The sequence below is a fragment of the Equus caballus genome, chromosome 13 (assembly GCF_041296265.1).
Source record: "Equus caballus isolate H_3958 breed thoroughbred chromosome 13, TB-T2T, whole genome shotgun sequence".
Lineage (NCBI taxonomy): Eukaryota > Metazoa > Chordata > Mammalia > Perissodactyla > Equidae > Equus > Equus caballus.
The window spans coordinates 52,884,798-52,904,696 of record NC_091696.1 but is presented as its reverse complement, the minus strand read 5'-3'; the positions used below and the strand labels follow the sequence as shown (position 1 = coordinate 52,904,696).

Below are 19,899 nucleotides of genomic sequence, written 5' to 3'. Positions count from 1 at the left end.
GCGTCTCGGTGTGAGCGGGGGCTTCAGGAGGGCCCAGCCCCCTCCCCAGGGTCCCACAGGTCTCCACCCAGGAGGGGGCTGGGCACAGGGCAAGTTGGCAGAAACTGCCGCCTGTGTGTGTGTGTGTGTGCATGTATGTGTGTGCGCGCACGTGTGCGTGTGAGATGCAGATGCAGGAGCACCCAGAATCCCACCCACAGATGGAGCAGCGCATCACACGGGCACGGTCACACCCAGGACACACTCGCGGGGGGAGGGGCTCGCGCTCCCGCCGCCGCGCGCCGCCCACGCCCGCCCGGCCCCGCCCCCTCGGCGACCCCGGCCCTCGGCGTGGTAGGGGCGGGGGCGGCGCGCCGGCGGGAGGGGGAGGGGAGGGCCGCCTCCGCGGCTCGGGCCGCCCCCGCAGTTGGGGGCGGGGAGGACGTTGGCGGCGCTCCCCCGCCCCCAGCCAAGGCTCTCCGCGAGCGCCCCCTGGCGCCCCGCGCACCCGGCAGAGGGAGGGTGGGGGCGCGGCGGGGGGCGCGGCGGGGGCGCGGGCGGGGCCCAGCTCCGCCCTCCGGGGCCGGGGGGGCGGGGCACCCTCCGCGCCCGGGGAGGGGTCTCCGGCGCGCGCGCCTCTGAGCTCGGAGCGGCCCTCCCGGCGCCCCCCGGCCGTCCCCGCGGGGGCGCCCCCGGCCCGCGCTCGGCGCCCCCCTTCCCCGGGCTGGCCCCGCCCCCCGCGCTGGCCCCGCCCCACCCCCGCCCCTCCCGCGGCTCACTCCGAAGTTTCCTGCGCCGCGCGCGGACACGCTCCGGGCTCGCTCGCCGCCCCGCCGCCCCGCAGCCCCGCCGCCCCCGGCTCGCGCCCCCGCGCCCCCCGCTCGTGCGCCCAGCCGTCCTCCTCCGCGCCGGGCCGCCGCCGTCGCCGCCGCCGGGCCAGCCGGAGCCGGAGCGGGAGCCGGGGCGGGAGCGGGAACCGGCGGACCCGGGCGCGAGCCGGGGGCGCGGGCCGGGGGCGGCGGCGCTCCAGCCGGGCCGAGCGCCGTGCCGGGTCCGCGGTGACCGCGCCGCCCGGGCCATGCCCGCGGGGACGCCGCCGGCCGCCGGAGCGAGGTGAGACGCGGCGAGGACGCGCGCCCCTCTGCGAGCTGGGACCCTCTTCAACTTGAGCGCAGCGGCCGGGGGGCCCCCCTCGGCACGCGCCCCTCGCCCTGGCGGTGGGGGAGGGGCCGCCCAGCCCTCGCCCGAGGGAGGGAGGGGGCGGGCGGGGGCGGGGGGCGCGTGTGTCTCTAATAAGAAAAGACAAAGGCGTACCGGCGGCCGCGGCTGTTCCCGCAGCTCCGCTCCGCCCGAGGCGGGCGAGGGGTGTCGTTCCCGGGACCCGGTCACTGCCTGTCCCCCGCAGGTGCTGGCCGCCGCCACCATGACCGAGGGCGCGCTGGCGGCCGGCGAGGTCCGAGTGCCCCTGGGCGCGCCGGCCCCGGGTCCTGCAGCGGCGGGGGCATCCCCGGCGAGCCCTGGGGCGCCGGGGCGCGAGGCGGAGCGGGGATCCGGGCCCGGCACGTCGCCCCCCGAGAGCCCGGCGGCCGAGCGCGGCGCGGAGCTGGGCGCCGACGAGGAGCAGCCCGTCCCGTACCCGGCACTGGCGGCCACCGTCTTCTTTTGCCTCGGGCAGACCACGCGGCCGCGCAGCTGGTGTCTCCGGTTGGTCTGTAACCCATATCCTTCCTGGGCCGCCTAGGTGCGGGGATCTGGGGCTTGGGGTTCCGGGCGCAGGACCCCATCCGCGTGCGTCCCCGCGCGCCGGGGCTCGTTAGACCCGGCGCGGGCCGGACACGCGGGGGACGCAGGGCGGGGGCGCGAGAGCAGCGTTCTTTCGAGAGAGGGGGCCCCAGGCCGCGCTTTGGGGGTCAGCCGGGGTATCTCCCCCGACTCGAATAGGGTGCCTCCGTTCCAGAGCCACCCCGGGACGGGAGAGGGTGGAAGAGAAGCAGCGAGGCCACCGGGGGCTTGGAGGGGAGAGGGATCGGCATGGAGGGGAGGTGGGAACTTCCCGCGCCCCTATGCGTGGCATGTAGGACGGGAATTCTCCTTTCTTTCTCGGGCTTAGAGACCACTTGGCTTGAGGTAGGGCCCTCAGTGAGGAGACGCCGGCAGTAACTAGAGTAAGGGAGCAAAGTTTTCATCCTGTGCCTTGCGCTTCGGAGCGCTGCGGGAGACCCGCGGGGGCCAGGCAGCCGTGCGCCCTCGCCGGTCCTTTTCCTCGGAGAGAGGCGGTGACGTTGGTTGTGAACTCGGCTTTCCGAGCTGAACTCGGTGCTGGGGCTGGTTTAAGTCATGCGCAGCTGGGGGTGGGGGGCAGGGAGGCAGCTGGCACCACACGCTGGAGTCCCTTCTCCCGTGCTTTCCGTGGCTGGAGAGGAAGGGGCCGCCCTTTCTACTCTCCGTGAGAACGGCCTGTATAGACTTTAAGAGAAGGTTCCAGAGCAGGGCTCGGTCGGGCCAGGAGGCATTTCTGGGATGCAGGCAGCAGGTCTGGTAGCCTGAAGCAGGTGGTCTTTGGGGACTGTGTCAGGGGGCTCTGCTTCGCCCGGCGTCCAGGCTGGTTCTCCCCGCCGGCCCGAGGAGCTGTTTGCCGGGTGGCTGGAGTTGGGGTGCTGTGCCGTGGTGGCCCTCCATCTGGAGGGATGGGGCGTCCTGGGCTGTCTGCTGGGCAGGCGGGGGTGGATCCTGCACAGAAACTTTGCATGTCCGACTGGAGGAGACAGACAAAGGCAAAATGAGCAATGTGTGTATATATTTCTCTACGTTGTGTGTTTAACTGTATAAATATTAAATACAAAAGAGGAATCTGTACCAAAAAAGTAATAAAGCCTGTGTTTTTCTCTTTTGAAATCCAAACATCGGCTGAGTCAGGTTCGTCTCCTGGTTGTGAAGGAGATCGTTGTGGCCTGGACCCTGGGCTGCGGCCGGAGGGCCTCCCTCCAGCCTGGCACAAGCCTCGGTGCCTGTCTTTGTCCTTGTGGCTGGCGTGCGGGTGGGCATCTGAGGGTGTCCCAGCTTGCTCCTCTCAGCAGCAGCCAGGCTGACTTTGAGGTGGCTGTGGGTTTGTCCTGTCTTGAGAGGCCAGCCTGGAGGTGGTCAGGCCATCTCGTTCTGGAGGGAAGGTGGCGTGGCTGGGTTGGTGGTGGGTGATGGGGTGGGTCCCCTAAGGCCCTGGGACGGGCCGGGGCAGGAGGCCAGCCCTCCCCGCGTGTCTGTCATTTCTGAGCATGTGCACAGGCCAGATAGGGACAGAGCCAAATGGGCCTGCACTTTCTCTCTCCTGACAGCCCCCGTGTCTGGCCGCTCTGTCCCTTCACGGCTATGGGAGCCTTTGAGCCTGACCCCCGTGTTCCACACAGGCTGTGTCCCCGAGGATGTCTGACGAGGTTTTTTGTGTTACTTGGGACAGGGAAGGTGGAGGGCGCCTGGCCACAGGTTGGGTGAGGCCCAGGGGAGCCAGGGGCATCCACGTGCCAGTGTCTTCGTCCTTGAGTTATTTGACGATGCAAGGAAGACACTGCCCTGCAGCCCCGGGAGGATGCTGAGAGCAAGAAGGGCCCCGTCAGCCAGCCGGGGAAGAGCAAGCCATTCTCTCTGGCTGGCAGCCCCATCCTTGTGGTGGGACCACCCCCGGTGTTCCCAGGGGCTCCTGGCAGGGGGAGGAGGGGGCCACCGTGAGTGTGACAGGTCCTTTGCCTCCTGCCATCCTGCGTGTCCCTGTTCGGAGCCGTCAGGTCTCCCAGGAGGCCCCGCCCCGCTCCTGCCTGCCTTGCCGTCGGCGTACCCTGGTACAGTTTGACGCCCCTGGAAGAGAACTGGTGATCTGGAGCATCTCCAACCCCATTTTTCTTTTTCTTGTTGCTGGGGAGTCAAGGAGTTCAGATCCCGGGGCTGTGTTACTACAGGCCCCCGTGGACGTCCCGCATCTGTCAAGTGGGTGGGCTTATCAGGGTCCCCGGCCGTGTGGGGATGCCGGCTGGCCTCCAGCAGATGCCAGGCCCTGGTGGGGGGCAGAGGGCAGGGGCTGTCGGCTGCAGGGAGAACCTAAAATAAGCTGGTGCTCCAGGACAGGTGGAGATCAGCTCCCGGGGAAGCCCATGGGGCTTCGGTCCCGGCTTTCTGGAGCGCTTCAGATTCCTGGGAGTCAGAGGGCCCGCCTTGTGCAAGGCAGGGGGCGCAGTGGGTGGCTGCTGTGGCCGGAGGGTGCCGCCGCAGCCTCAGTCTTTCTTTTGCTGGTTGATGTCGTGTCTCAGTCACCCGCCGTCCTAATGTGGAGCCTTGTTGTAGAGGAGGCTTTGGGAAGTAGCATAATTGGGTTCGTTCTGGGAACCCACTCCCTGTGAAGCAGCTCCCTGCTGTCTGGGGGCTGTCACAGTGCCACGGACCCGCCAAGCCCAGCCTGAGCCAGGATGCGATGGCAATTGCCATGCAGGAAGGGGCCTTCCTGGAGGCCCCTTTCTGGAGCCTCCATGTGGATGCCCCCTGCCCCCCCGCCAGACAAACACGGGTATTCTGTCTTTGACTTACGGGAGAGTGTGATGTACACGAAGTCGGGGGGCGGGGGATGGTCCGAGGACAGCTGTTATTTTATTGATTTACTTTGGTTTGGGGAATATAACCGTGCTGGAACTTTGGGGCGAGTGCTGTTTCTCCTACACAGGGTTATTTATAGAGGCAGGTGGGTGGGATCTGTGTAGCCCGCTTGCTAGGCTGGGTTGTGTTCTGCCCGGGCTCCCCCGGGGTTCCTGACTCTGCGCTTGCCGGAGACGCAGCTGCTGTGTCCCAGCACCCAGGCCAGGCGGGGCCTCCCGGGGATGCTTGCCGGCTGGGAAGGGGCCCTGCTGGGGTCCCTGTGTGAGCCGCGGAGGCCGGCAGTGGCCCAATCAGAGTGTTGAGGGACTAGGAGGGGGCCGAGGGGGCTCAGGGATGGTGGGAGCCCCAGGACACGTCTTCATGGGGCCGGGCACCCAATGTCTCTCGGCGTCGGGGCTCGGAGAAGGCAGAGGATGTGCCAAGGTCACGCGGCTGCCAGAGGGCAGAGCTGGGTGAGCCCAGCCTGACTCTTGAGTCCCTGTGTGCGTGTGCCCAGCAGGAGGTGGGGCTGGACGCGTCCAAGTCCTTGAGGGCGTCCTGGAAGAGTCAGTGCTCCGGGCTGTCACGCCGCGCTGGGGTGCTGCCATGGCTGGGCTCACAGCGGGCGTGGGCGTCTGATGAGGACACGCAGGGCGTTGATCTGGAAAGGGGAGGCCCTGATCTGCTGTTACCTGCCTCTCTGCACCCAGCAGCCCCCTTGGCCCCCACAGGCCGGACATGAACAGGACGGTCACAGATCCACCTCACTTCCTGACCTCGTGGCCATGTCTCCAAGCACTTTGTTCTATGCGAGGAGCTTCAGGTGCAGCGGGAGTCCAGGCCCGGGTGCTCTGTCTCCCCCAGCTCCCTCCTGGCCCTGGGCTCCCCCATGCCAGCACTGACGTGTGTCGGCTTCCTGGATTTGGGCTCCTCGGGCCAGCCCTGCAGGGGCCATCTCCCTGGAGTCCGTGAGGTGTTCACAGGCAGGCACCAGGGGGCCTGGGGCTGGGTGGACGGAAGGCCATCGTGGCCTCTCTGTGGAACCCTGGGACTTGAGAGCAGAGAGGTCGTGTCCACTGTGGGCGCACTCGATCTATGTAGGCGCCCTGGGCTCCCTACAGCCCTGACTTCTCTGCCTGAAGAAGGAGTTACAGGCGTGTATGTGTGTCTCTGGAGTCCCCACTGTCACCTCAAGCTTGGAGAGCACGTCTTCATGCTGAGCACTGACTGTACCTGGCTGGGGGGGTCGTCTTCCTGGGCTCCAGGGCTGGGAGGGGGCAGGGAGGCAGAAGTGAAGATGTCCCAGCTGAGACGGGAGGGTCTTGGAGAGAGGGCATTTCCCCTGAGAGCTGGGGGCCGGTGGGGGGGTCAGTGAGGGCAGAGGCGGATCTCTGAGCGCCTGCAGGAGGCGGGTGGGGGGAGCCTCGTCCCTAGAGGGGCCCCTGGACGGGGGCCTGAACTCCCGTTGGCCCCCTGGTGAGAGCAGGGCTGTGGGGCCTTGTTCTGCTGGGTTCCACGGAGCGTCACGGCTGCTCAGGAGGGCTTTCTGGAGGAGGTGATGCTGGGCTGGGCCATGAAGATGGATAGGAGCTGGTGGTGGGGAAGGAACAGAAGGGCTCTTATGGGGTCTGTAACAGGTTCTTTTTCCGACAGGAGGGGCAGAAGGGCGTGATTGCTGGGGACCCTGCCCTGGTTGGAGGTCAGATCCGTGGGGCGGGCGGGGTGTGGAAGGGGCGCTTAGCGAGAGCTGGGGTTTGCCTACCTGAGAGGCACTTGGCTGTGTCCTTGTCACTTTTGGTGCTTTGGGACTACCGGGAAGGGTCCTGGCTGAGACACCACTCTGCCCGCGGTGGCCTAGACTTCCAGCCTTGCCCCCCGCCCCCTTCTCCAGCACCTGCAGGGCCCTGAGCCTGTAGACAGTTAGTGCCTCTTGAGCTTACTGGCGGCCTGATTAGTTGGCGGAGCCCAGGAAATGCTGATGAAGTTCTCGGTGCGTGTGGCCTGAGGCCACGTGTGGCCCCCACACCCTTGTCTGCCACCCAGCTGCACCCCAAGGAGGTTCTGTGTGTCGGGGGGGCTACTCGGAGGAGCAGTGCTGGGCGGGTGGGGGCCCCTGTGAACACTCGTTGCGAGGCGGCTTCCCCCTCCTGGCCTGAGCTCTGTGCTGGCCCTCATGCTGGGCTCACGGTGGTCCTCCCCGAGAGGGAAGCACGGGGCTCAGCGAGCTCCTGCCACGTGCCCAGCGCATCCAGCTCTTGGCTGCTCTGCAGTAGAGTAAGGCTGGCCCGGTCACTGTGTGCGTGCTCGGAAGGGCGGATGGACCAGATGGAGGCTGCTGGGGGTTAGGAGCCAGGGGGACTCCATCAGCTCAATGGGCACAGGGACTTGGGGGGGGGGGTGGACACAGAGCAGGAATGTCACAGGCAGCGGAATGGCAGGTGCTAAGGTCCTGAGGCAGGTGGAACGTGTCTGTGCCACTCGCTCAGGTGGGGCTGTGCTGTGAGGTGAAGGTGAGGAGGGGCAGGGCGGGCTGTAGGGAGGGAGGCAGGAAAAGCCTGTGAGCGTGGTGGGTGGGCTGGTGGGCTAGCCTGGGCTCAGGGAGTGAGTCTGCCTCCAGGTGGGGTTGGGGCAGTTCCTCCGGGTAGGGGGGTCAGTGTTGGGACCAGGCTTGAGGAGAAACCAGGGACAGGTGGACGGCACTTCAGGGGCAGAGACCAGGAGGAGGGAAGGTGTTGGTGCCTCCTCCCGACCTTTGATACCCAAGGTGGGGCATGGCCGGTGCCGCCCCTGCAGAGGAAGCTCTTGGACCCGGTGGGCATCACGTTTGCACCACCCAGACTCCATTCTGACCGGGGGAGGCTGCAGCATCCCCCTGGCACGGTGGAGTGCTCAGAGGTGGTCTGGGGTGCTCCCTGTGCCTTCTGTGGCACAGTGGGCGCGGCGGCCGGCTCCCCGGAGCCATTGGTGAGACTCCCAGCCCAGGGTCAGGATGCGAAGGAATGCGGGGCTGGGCCAGCCTGTCAAACATCATAGGGCGGATCCGAGGCAGCCTGGCCGCTGGCGCATCTACACCCCCGGCCGCCCGGGGTCAAGGGCAGGCGGAAACACGTTAGCTTTATTTCTGCTGGTGTCGCACACGCGTCCCCGCCCCCACCCGTGCAGGCCTGCCCAGGAAGGGGGTGGCGGCCCTTGAGGCTGAGTTAGGAAGATTCTTTCTCTTCGTGTTTTCTACAGGCCGGTATTTAACTCGAGCACAAAAGACCCGTTACTCTCCCCTCCCCTGAGCAGTTGATTTTGCACAACTGGGCACAATTCCAGGCACATGGGCCTCGGTTGAACGTCCAAGGGGGCAATTGAAGGGGGTGCCCGTCCTGGGCGGACACGAAGAGTGTGGTCCGTCCAATGGCCCGCAGTGACTTAGGTCCCAGATGCCCGGTCAGAGATGGGGGCCGAGAGCCCAGACGGGATGGGGCGCGGAGGGAGGCAGCCCGGCTCAGTGAGTTGGCAGCAGGCTCGGGCGGCGTCCCCGGAGCGCCGTGCCCGCCACGGATGACAGATGGGGGCCGCTCTGCCGTGCTGGCTTCACAGTGCGAGTAGCGGCTCATTTTGCTCAGAAGGGGCCCGGCCAAACAGACGCACGCCTGCCGAGGGGGGTGCGGGTGTGCCGGCCCACGTGGCCCGCGGGCAGGCCGCAGGGACGCGGGTGTCCCCGGCTCCGGGGCGCTCGTCTCCTCTGCTGCAGGGAGGAGCTGGGTGTTGGCGGTGCTGTCAGAGCCTGGAGTTCTGATTAGTGGGGACAGGTGACGAATGTGCTAAATTAGAGAGTGCCGGGCGGGGGACGCGGCCGCCTCTGTGTACTCTGCATGAGGGGGAGGAGGGTGCTTCAAGTGGCGGGGACCCGCCTCTCCATGGCCCAGTGCAGCTTGTGGCTGCGGGGGGACTTCAGGGGCTCCGGGAGCACCCCACTTCTTAGAAGTGATGCTGTCGAGGGCCAAGGCTGTGTCCTCCCCAGGCCTTGACCGCAGCGGCTTTTCACCATGGCTGGGGGCAGGGCTGGCAGAGAGAGGACCCCAGAAGCCGCTCCCCATCCCTGAGTGAGGGGCTGCCTGGCCTGACCCGGTGTCCTGACCCCCCAGGTCTAGCCTGTGTGGGGGTGTCGCCAGCCCTGTCGGCTGTCTGCTCTTGCTCCCGCACGAGGCCCCGCGCCAGGCCTCCGTCTCGGCATCCAGCCGGCCTCGCTGTCAGCGCTTGGGCAAAGCAGGGAGCTGATGTTAATAAAAACCCTGCTGGATGAGGGGCTGAGGCGGCCAGGGCCCGGACAGTGATGCTCAGCGGCTGGGGCCACAGCCATCCTGGCCTGCTCAGGACCAGGGGGCGGGCCTGTGCTCCTGGGTGGGCACGATCCTGGTCTCGCCGCCTGGAGCTGCGTGCGCGGAGCCTGGGCCTGGCACTGGTGGAGACACCCTTGGCAGGCGGCGGCCAGGCTGCTGGGTCGCGTTGTCCTCTCTGTTCTGGGCTTGGCAGTGTTCCCCCCTCCAGGCTGGCCTTCAGGTGAGGTCGGACGCTGGGGGATGGCGGCCTGGGCGGGGGACCGATCAGTGTCCTTTCTTGGGCTGTGGTGTGCAGCGGGGGGCCCTGGTCTCTGCCCTCTCCCCGTCTCCCCCTTCGTCACAGTCTTTTCCTTCCATTTCTCTCCCCACATCTGTCTGCACCCGGCAGGAGGTGGTCGTCTGTCGGCCCCTCACCGGCCTGAGGACTGTGGTTGGGACACCCTGATGCCGCTCGAGGGGAGCAGCCTGAGTCGGTGACCACCCCCTCAGGGAGGCCGGGGCCTCCCAGGATTCCTGGTCGTAGGAGGAGGGGGCTAGTAGCTCCTTCCTGAAGTCTGGGTGGTAGCCCCATGCATGTCTCGCTTTCTCCTCACGTCACGTCTGATCGTCTGCAGTGACTGACTGAGCAGGGTCTGCCAGGTGTCCCGGTTCAGGGGGTGAAGTGCCCAGTCTGGTCCACAGCCGGCTGGTGAGAGGGCCGTGTGGCAGAGGCTCCGGGTGCCTGCTGGGGACACATGCCCCTGACCGTGCTCCTGGCCCCAGCTGAGAGCTCCCGGCCTCCCCTGGGGTCCACTAGCCCAGCCGGCATGGAGGGTGCACAGCATTGGCCGTGATACTGGAGGGAGGGGGAGGCTTGGGGGATTGTTCCAGAAGGCACACACCCATGGGGTGAACAGAATTTGTGTCTCTGAGACCGAGGCCGCGAGGCGGGGTGGGCTCTGAGCCTGGGGTGCCTTTCCTGCTCTCAGGAGGTCAGAGGCTGGCACCCCACTGTGCCTGGGGGTTGAAGCCACTTGGTCACCCCCCCAAAGCCGCTGGGCCTTGTGGACGAGGTCGCCTGCCGGGCCTCAGTGTTCTGGTCTGAGGGTCCAGAGAGCTGGACCCTCGAGCTCTCTGGTTGTGCTTGTCTGTGGGCAGCCATGCCGCCAGCAGGCGCCCCCTCCCCACACGCTCCCCTGGTTGGAACAGTGGCACAGGATGTCACCCAGGGGAAAGTCTGGCTGCTGGGGAGCGTCTGCTGGACTGCGGGCTGAGGGCCCGAGTCTTTCCTGGGAGGACCCCGAGGAGCCAGGCTGGCCGTGAGGCTGGTTGTGGGAGGGACTCTCTCGGCCACCAGCACGGTTCCCCTGGGCCTTCGGGCCCTGCCCATAGGAGCGAGCCCCCCTCGGGTTCTCAGGTGCCAGGCCTCAGGCCGAGGCCCGGGTGCCCGTTTGGCGCCCTTGGGGTGACCTTTGAGCCCCTTCAGCCTCCAAGATGTCCCAGGTCTGGGGCAGCTGTGTCTCAGTTGCCCGGCCTTTGGCTTCCTGGCTTGGACTGGATCTTAGTGGCTCCGGTGTCCATAAGGCGGTACCCAGCTGTCGGCCCCCATGTCCCCTGAGCCCCGCTGTGGTCGGCCTGGAGCAGGCTGGGTCGGCCCTGGAGCTGTGCGTGCTCGTGGCTCCGCCCTCTGTGCTGGCCCCGGGGAGTCGGCCGAGGGCACGAGAGAGACAGAAACTAAGGGGCAGCAGTGTTGGGGGCTTGACAGAGGCCGGACCCCTGCCCCACTCTGGGGGCATCGTTCCAGGCCTGGGCTGAGTGGCCAGGGGCAGGCCGGTTGGCACTTAACGGTGGACAGAGTAGAGGGGCCTCATCCTGGGGTTGGGGACGGTCAAGGGATGTGGCTGTGGGGGTGTGTCCATCATCTACACAGTGTGGCACGCATCAGCCAGTGTACTGGCCTGAGTAGTGTCTCCAAGGTTTATGTCCACCTAGAACCTCAGAATGTTACTTTTTGGGGAAATGGGGTTTTTGCAGATGTGACCAAGTTAAGATGAGGTTGGACTGAACCAGGGTGGGCCCCAAATCCAGTGATTAGTGTCCTTGTAAGAAGAGGAGAGGACTTGGAGGAGTCCACGTGAAGGTGGAGGCAGGTGTTGAGCTGGTGTGTCCGCAGCCAGGGGTTTCCTGTAAACCCTAGAAGCCAGGAGAGGCTGGACCGGTTCTCCCTCAGGGCCCTGCAAGGAACCAGCCTGTGACACCCTGATCTCGGGCTCCGGCCTCTGGGCTGCGAGAGGGTGGGCTCCTGTGGGTTAAGCCCCGTGGTCTGGTGCTTGGTTACAGTGGCCCCTTCCCCAGCTCGCACACCCTGGGCTCACCCTCCACCGTCCCCTGAGGGGGACGTGGGAGGTGCTGGACACGTCGATGGGAGGCAGGCCCTCGTAGGATAGGTCGCAGTTGGCCTGGCCCCGTGTCAGCCTCTCCGACAAGGAGCAGAGCTCCCGGGAGAGGAACGTCAACCGTGAGATCGATTGTTCTGAGCGCCTCGTCGCGAGGGCGGCCTGAGATTCTGAGCGGTTGACTTCGTGCCCATGTCCTCTGAGGATCCTGGGGAGTTGCCAGGAGGAGCCAGTTCACCCCGCCCTGCCCGGGGGGCTTCGCTGAGGAGGTGTCCGTTCATGACACGGGGGTCTTCAGGGGCTCTCCTGCTGGACTGGCCTCTCCCTGCAGGATGCAGCCCTTGGAGACCCCCCCGGGAGTCTGGGACCCTCTTTCAGGGAGTGCCACCTGCGTGCTGTCAGGGCCATCAGGGGCTTTCCTGCTGACTCAGGGGGTACAGTTTTGGTCTGACGGCTGCACAGGGAGCCCCGACTTTGAGCCCCGCTTGGCTCTGTCCTGAGACCCTTGGCTGGACAGACGGCTTCCTGCAGCATGTGCATGGGTGGCTGACGGGCCAGTGGGGCCTGATTTCCGGCTAGGGACCTGATCTGGGAGCCGTCTCGGCTCCAGCTGCATCTTCCTTTGAGCAGCTACGGAGAAGCACTGTCCAGAGAAGAGAAGGGCTCCAGTCTAGAGGTGGGGTCCCCCAAAGACTCCCCCTGCACTGACCCCAGAGCTTGGCCCTTGGCTTTCTTGGGTGATGAGGGTGTGCTGCCTCAGGCCCCAGCTCTCTGGGGTCCCCGTGCCCCCAGCCCAGCTCGAGAGGGCCTGGGGCATCTCAAGGCCATGAGGCTGTTTCCTGGTGACCCTGGGCTTCCCAGGGCCGTGTTCGGGGATGAGGAGCAGCACTTGGCTGTGTGTGACAGTAGGGGACAGGCAGACAGAGGAGCCCCAGGCCCTGCTATGGCTGAGGGCGACCACTGCCACTTCCGGCTGAACGGTGTCCAGGGTGGGGATAGGGGGTGACCTGCGGAGGCCGGAGTGTGAAGGTCAAGGCAGGTGGGCATAATTAAAACATGGGGTGCTGATGGGCTGCTGGGGAGTGGTGGCCAGGTGGTTGGGGGTGGCCCCTGTCCACTGTCCCCAGCAGGGCCTGATGGGTGTCAGGAGCCTGGCGTGGGGACAGGGAGACGGACAGCTGAGGGCATCTGGTGGGGGGCCTGCAGCCTCGGGGCCTGGAAGCGTCTCTGGTGTTCCCCCTGGAAGAGGGTGCCCGCGTTGGTGGGCCTGGCGGGTCTGCCCAGCAGGAGGTCTGTGCCCACTGCGGACCTCGGACCCAGTCCGAGCGGACCAGCCTGCCGCAGGGACGGACCCCGGCCTGGAAGAACGGGGAGCGGCCACCGCCTGCCGGGAAGGTGGGGCCAGGTGGGGGCAGGCGGCACCGTCCTGCCGTGTCCCTTTGTCTCTGCGAGAGTCGCCAGCCTGATGAGTCAGCCTGCATTAGCGCCTCGTAGAGAGGAAGGAGGATGAGATCTGGTCCTGGGCTCTGGCCACAGAACAGGCCTGCCGCGTCCCCATAGATGTCGGGATGTCGGGAGGGACGACGTGCCTGGCAAGGCTGGCTGCGCCCTCGGGTGTGGCGGGCTGGTGCGCTGAAGCTCCCGTGTGGCGGCCGTGTCCTCCAGGCCACTGACCTTAGGGTTCAGTGGGAGTTCTGGGTCGCATAGAATGCCCCGCAGGGGGCGAGCAAGGCACTCTGGGGAGGGTCTCCACAGAGCGCTGGAGACAGAGAAGGTGCCGACAGTGGAGACAGAAGGAGGCTGGGCAAGTGTGGGACATGGGGATAGGGACGGGGCCACCACCTGGGAACGACCCACGTGACCTGAGCACAGCGCTGCGAGTACATGAAGGTGGGGGCAGGAGGTGCGCACCATCATCCTGAGGAACGTTCTAGAAGCCAGAAGCGGTGTCCGGGTAATGGCCTGCTGGGTGGGCCTGGGGCACAGAGGCTTACAGATCCCAAACCTGGGGCCACAGTTTGACATTTTAGGATCTAGGCTTTCCAACGCTCCTTCCTTGATATTCCAGGGCATGTTTTTTGACTTAGCGTTGAAGTCTGGGTCAAGGAAAAAGGAGGGAAGGCGGAACCATGTCAGGAACCCCACGGGCCGACACAGGGTGGACTTGGGGAAGGGGGTCCAGCCTCACTCCCGCCCGGCATCGGATCAGCGCCGTCATGGCCCAGCAGAACTTCCTCGCTTGGAGCTGGAGAATGGGCACCTGGGCACCGTGGTGGAGGGTGGGGGTGTCTGGGCCTGGGCACACGGGGAGCCCAGAGGAAAGGTCTGGAGTGCTCAGGCTGGGCCAGAAGCTCCCCCTCTGCCCAGGCCAGCCCCGAGGCCAACTCCCTGGGGCCATCACTGATTCCAGCACACAGTGGGGCCACCATCCCTGCACTGGCTCTGGGGTTGGGCAGTGTCCCAGCACCCCACTCTCTCCCTCTGTCCAGCGTTTGGGTGGTCTCCCACCCCGAGATGATCTCTCCTGTCCTAAAGTTCGCGTGGCGGGCCCCTCCCCTCCTACTAAGTGTGGGGGAGCAGCCCCCGGTTTGTGGTTCCTCATTGGGTAACTGTCTGCGTCTGGCCCAACCCAGTAGGCTGCTGTCACCCGTGTGTGGCTTGAATGGCAGGCACGCAGGCCCAGCCTCGAACAGGCCCCGTGTGTCCTCTGATCACCGATCACCACATTCCTTTGCTGTGACCGCTCGTCAGCAGCCACAGACAGACGCCGTCAGGAGACGATCCCGTCCGCCAATTTAAGCGAAGCGACTGCGACTCAGTGGCAGGATCTCCTGCATTTGGGTGTTTCCTCACTCAGTGTGTTCAGACCTGAGGAGGAGGGCAGGCCGCCCGCGTGGCCGGGACGGGGCTAGGGTGGTCAGGTTCTTCCCGAGAGGGAGGCATCCCTCGCCTGGACGGCTGTGCTGGGCTGTGGGTCACGTTCCTGCCCGCAGGAGATGGGAGTGCCCTGTGGGTGAGGGCCGGCCGCCTCTGACCCCGGAGCACGGTGCCAGTGATGGGGAGGTTCCTCCCATTCGGTGCAGGGAGCTCTTCGCTCTGTCCCGGCCTGGAGGGGCACTTCACCACCTGAGTGCTGTCCACCGATGAGGAAACTGAGGCTCAGAGCGGGTCCCTGCACAGCCCCGGGATTCGGAGCCCAGGCAGGCCCACTCAGGCACCCCTTGTTGTTCTTTCAAAGTTTTGTTGAGATGTGATTCCCACGCCATACAACCTGCTCACGTAAAGTACGCAATTTGGTGGTTTTTACCGTTGGGTCCGAGTTATGCGGCTATCACTACAGTCGGTTGTGGAACTTGCTCATCACCCCGAAAGGAGACCCCATCCCCATTAGCAGTTGCTCCCCACCCCCTCCCCCAGCCCCTGGCACCCGCCAGTTTGCTTTCTGTCTGTGGATTTGCCTCTTCTGCACATTTCGCAGAAATGGACTCGTACCACGTGGCCTGTGCCTGGCTTCTCTCCCTGGGCTCGATGTGCTCAAGTTCATCTGTATTGTGGCGGGTCAGAGTTCCCTTCCTCTTCATGGCTGTGTAATATGCCATTGTCTGGATGGGCACGTGTCCCCCATTCCCCATTGATGGACACTCGGGTGTTTCTCCGTTCAGGCTGCTGTGAATGGAGCTACCGTGAACAGTCATGTGCAAGTTTCATTTGCGCTGTCTTCAGTCCCCTGGGCACGTACCCAGGAGCGGAGTTGCTGGGTCAGAGGGGAACTTTGTTGAATCGTTTGAGGAGCTGCCAAAGTGTTTTCCAGAGCGACGCCTCCTTCCTGACCCCTCACCCTGCTGGACCTGGGTCTCTGAGCCGCTGGCTTTGCAGCAGCCTTGGTGGTGCCAGAGGAGGCAGCCGGTGGGCATCAGCACCACCCCCGCCCCCGCCAGAGCTCGCCCATGTGAGCAGGGTGCTCACTGCCTCCCCTCCCGCAGACGCTGCCGGGGCGTCCGCCTGGGAGGTGGGCAGCCCTGCCAGTCAGTTTAGAAGCGGGGTCTCAGCAGCCTCCTGGGTTGGAGCAGCCCTTCTGGTCTGGATCTGCCCCCCGTGGACCATCCAGGCGGGGCAGGCGCGTGGGAGCCACGTCCGGGTGCACAGGTGGGCTCACGGGTGGGGCGCAAGGCTTGGCGGCGTGCAGCCTGGGCGGGCGGCGCCGAGCCGCGGGTGGGAGTCGCCGGTGCGCGTGTGTTTGCTCGGCATCCATCCTTCCGTCAGCCCTCTGGAGGATTTCAACACCCACACTTGAAATAAAAAAAATTATTAATGAGCTTGGCGCGGTTGCCATGGGAACCTGTTGCTAATGAATCTCTGGGGTTTCCTTTACCTTCACCGACAGGCCAGCGCTGCACTCCCCAAGACAACACGTTTCCCACTAATCAGGTTGCCGTGGCAACGCCCGTCGCTAATCCCCAGCCGGGCTCGTGGTGTACCGGCCTGGCCCGAGTTACATAAAGCAATTTAGCGTGACTGAGGCTGCTCCCAGATGAGAGACCCCTCAGCCGTCCACCTGACTCCCTGGATGCCATCTCCATGGGCGTCCCCGCCACCCGCTCTTCACCCCCTCTTCCAGGGCCACACGTGGGCTGTCTCAGATGTGGAAAAGGGAGGCGCCCGGAACCCATGGTGTATTTTTTGCTAGAAAGGGAAGCCCTGGAGGTTGGGCTCTTTGCTGGGGTCACTGTGTCTGCGGTGCCCGGGGGCCGGGATGTCGTAGGTGCTCAGTAAAGTGCACGCACGGGAGAGCAGCCTGCGGAGGTGACCGCTCATCCCCAGGCCCACCGGTGGTGGGAAGACATTCTAGAAGGAGCGTGGGCACATGTACCCCGGCAGGTGGACCGCAGTCCAAGGGGCACGGGCAGGGGAAGCGAGGGTGGATTCCCATGGCCCCCACCCTATCCTGTGATGGGAGGGAGGCGGGCATGGGATGCCCACGGCGACCATCCATGCTCTTGGCTGACCCCCGGGAGCCCATGTGATGCGGTCTCTTCTGATGCCAGCCCGATGCCCGGGCTGCATGCAGTGGGCATTTGTGGTGGCCATCAATGATCCCTTCTCCTGTCTCTCCAGCCAAGGATTTGAGGCCCTACTGTGTGGCAGGCCCCAGAGTGGGGATCCGAAGCTCTCATGGTCCAGCCGTCTGCCTATGGCCTGGCTCTAGGACAGGGTCAGCTGTGCCAGGAGGTGCCAGCAGCACCCTCAAGCTGGGTGGAGGCTGCTGGACCGGGATTTTGGTGCTCTGGCAGCTCTGGGGTGCCCTCCAGCTGCCTGAGTGGGTGCTGGGTGGGAGGCAGGTGGCCCTGCCCAAGTCACCCCCCATAGTTGAGGGGTGTGCTGCTGCATGGGGAGGGCTTCCTGGAGGAGGTGGTCTGGACAGAACCCTGATGGGAATGGGAGTCTCTGTCAGGGCAAAGCCTAGTGTGTCTTGTAGACCCCGATTTCCCCAAAAGCTCCTCGCTTGCTCAGGCTGAGCCGTGAACCCAGCTCAGGGATCTGCTGGGGGCACCAAGCCCCTCAGACTCCTGAGCAGCCCCTCCCCCACCTCCTCATTCTGGGGTTGCCTTGTTCTGGAGCGATCAGGACGCCCCCAGCCTTGCTTCCTCGCTTAGTCCACTCCAGCAGCCATAACAAATTCTCCAGACCTTGTGGCTTAAACCTTAAATGTATTTGCTCCGGGTCCCGGAGTCCGAGGTCCGAGGTCCGAGGTCCGGGCGTCGGCTGGGCTGGTTTCTCCTGAGGCCTCTGTCCTTCGCGTGTAGATGGCTGTCTCCTCCCTGTGTCCTCATGGGGTCGTCTCCATGTGTCTGTGTCCCGATCTCCTCCTCTTATGAGGACGCAGTCACACGGGATTAGGGCCCACCCGAGGGGCTTTGTTTTCCTCATCACTTCTCTAAAGACCCCACCTCCACATGCAGACTCATCGAGGTTCTGGGGGCTGGATTTCTCTGGGAGGCAGCGCAGCCCACAGCACCTCCCTGGACCCCACAGGCCCCAGCTGGGCCCTGCCTTCAGCTCTGGGCTTCTCTGGTCTTCCTTAGCCCCCAGGCGGCTCCCCGGGGGCAGCTCCAGGCTGGCCCGGCCTCCCCCACACCCTCCTGGCACATGGTTCCCGGCCCATGTGGGGCCCTCCAGCCACACCCCCTCTGTCAACTCTCTGCTACCGGCCTCAGGGTCCCCCGACAGCACCCCACTCTGAAATACTCTAGCAGGCAAGCATCTAAGCTGGGGGCCCAAAATAGGGCTCATGGGGGGAGCACTTGTTCCCACAGCCACTGCCACCTAAATATACAGGCCTGTGTGGCCCTGGCCTCCGTGTGGCCCCGCCCGGCTGCCCTCCGCAGACAGTGCCCCTCACAAGGTCCAGCTGCCTTCCCGGGTGAAAGGGGAGGCCGCCCTGCAGCCCCCGGGGCCCCCACGACCGGGCAGCGTGTGGAGGTGGGCCCGGGCTGGAGGTCTCAAGCCCTGGAGAGCCCCCTGCCCGTCCGGGATGAGCTAAGGGGGTGCTTCTGCCTGGGACCTGAGGCCAATAACTCAGGTGCTCAGTAAACACACAGTCGGGGCAGAGGGAGGATGGAGGGAAGGTTCTAGATCATTCCAGCTAGTAGTGTGATCTTCTGATGCCAGGGGCCGCAATCTTGGGGTCTGCTGGAATAGGGGTGCTGCAACCAGAGAGGGGAGGGAGGTGGGCTGGGCCGCGGGCAGCAGTTCCAGGCCCGAGGCCTCAGGTCTGTCCGTGGCCAGTGGAGCTCCCTGGCCCGTGGCTGCATCCATCTCTCCAGGGCCTGCCGGGCCTGGCCTGGCCCTTTCTCAGGCTGGGCGTCCAGGGAGCCAGGGACACTGGTTCTGAGAAGAGAGGAAGCTGGGTCTGGGTCTCGCCCTCAGGACAGGGATGGCGGCCATCTCACAGCCCCGTGGGGTCCTGGGTGGTGGGGTGGGGTCTGGAAATTGTTCTCCTTCCTCCGGTGAGCAGCAGGCAGATGGAGGGAGGGACTGATGGACAGGTGGCAGGCAGGGGCGGAGGCCTGGAAGCCTCAGTGGTGCCCCATCCCTGCCGCCAGTCCACGCCACACGCAGGGCAACCCCAGTCTGGGCCGACACCATGGCTGAGGTCAGGTGTTGGATCAGAGGGATGTCCCCCAGGAGCCTGTGTCACCCTTGCCATGCACTCCTTCTCTGCTCCCCGAGCCTGATGGGCTCACATTGGCGTGGCCGGGGCCCCACACGGAGCCAGGAGCTGTAGGTCATCAGCACCCGCAGCCCCAGCAGCGCCCAGGGTGTGTGGGGCCCCGGCGGGTGTCTCTGGGCCGGCTTCTGTGTGTGGCTGTGTGGTTTTAGTTCAGCTTCTCCAGTGCTGTCAGGATTTTTTCTGGAAGGAACATCAACTTGAACTTACTAATGGAAGCTTTGACCAAAGGCAGAAGGGGCCGGGTGGCTGTGACTCCCTCGTGGCCGGGAGTGTCCAGGAAGAAACATCAGGCTAGTGGCCATGTGAAGGGGCTGTCTCCAGGGGACTCCGCGGGCCCTGCCAGCCCGAGGCGGGACAGGGCTGCGGCAGGCTGGGTGGTGGTCGGGGCCGGGTCCCCAGTGTCCACTCCGGCCATCCAGGCTCTGTGGGTCGATCCCTCCAGCCTTCTCTGTTCCTCTCACAGCTGCTGTGGCCAGCACGTGTGGCCTGAGGCGTGGCTGAGCTGGTGTCTGCTGGCGCGTTGTGGCTGGCTGTGGGCTGGGGTTTGTGGCTGTACATGGTCAGGGTGACAGCCCAAGAGGGACGGCCCCAGGTGCCCTCCCACCCGGCCAGTGGCTTCCACTGTGCAGGCCAGAGTGGGAAGGTCACTGTCCAGACACGTGCCCCATGTGGGGGTGTCAGCAGAGGGATTAGAGCAGGGTCCCCGGTGGCAACAGACGCCCCAGGAAGTGCCTTCTCCTCCCCGGCCTGGGCCAGACCCAGATGATGGGCGTGTTGGGGCACCACGCAGGGCAGGGGGCTCTCTGGGCCCTCCTTCCAGTGCAGGCTCCCCCCACCCGGTGCCAGTGGGCCTTCTCCCACCTGGGCCTTGGTCCCAAGTTCTCTTCCTGGACCCCCGTGGAGGTGGTGTTCTCCGGACCAGCCCCGGCGCTCCTTCCCCTGCCTCCTGGCCCACAGGCTGACCCACCTGGTGGAGTGGGCAGCCCCCAGCCCTGGGCTGGGCATCAGGACTTCAGGAGCGAGCTCCTGAGTTATGTCTACTGTCTCATGCCTGCAGTTCCACACAGAGCTCCCTCGTCCGGGGGTCGTGCCCCGTCCCAGCCAGGGCCCTTGCAGGTCCCATGGGGAGTGGTTGGGCAGGAAGTCTGGGGGCAGCCCTGATGCACGAGGTAGGGGTGCCCTGCGGCTACGCCCTCCACGGACCCCCATGCAGGGTGGACGTCCTTGCCCAGTGACCACTGAAGCCTCTCTAGGGTGGGGAGGGCAGGGCCATCGGGAGGGCATTAGCCAATCCCGGTGCCGCACCCCACCCCGATGGCCACGGGGCTCCCCACCCTGCTGCCTGGCTCCCCGGAGCCTTCCCCGG

General features: G+C 65.7%; 1 protein-coding gene across 8 annotated transcripts in view; it reads left to right on the top strand.

The window, feature by feature from the left end:
* Positions 1 to 956: 956 nt before the first annotated feature.
* CACNA1H (calcium voltage-gated channel subunit alpha1 H) overlaps positions 957 to 19,899 on the top strand; it is a 68,689-nt gene continuing 49,746 nt past the window's right edge. For all 8 annotated transcript variants that reach the window (XM_070231197.1, XM_023616677.2, XM_070231196.1 and 5 more), the window contains exons 1-2: positions 957 to 1,092; positions 1,385 to 1,698. In XM_070231197.1, the coding sequence (XP_070087298.1) occupies positions 1,403 to 1,698 (296 nt within the window). In that variant the 5' untranslated portion in view covers positions 957 to 1,092; positions 1,385 to 1,402. The remainder of the gene's footprint in view (positions 1,093 to 1,384; positions 1,699 to 19,899) is intronic.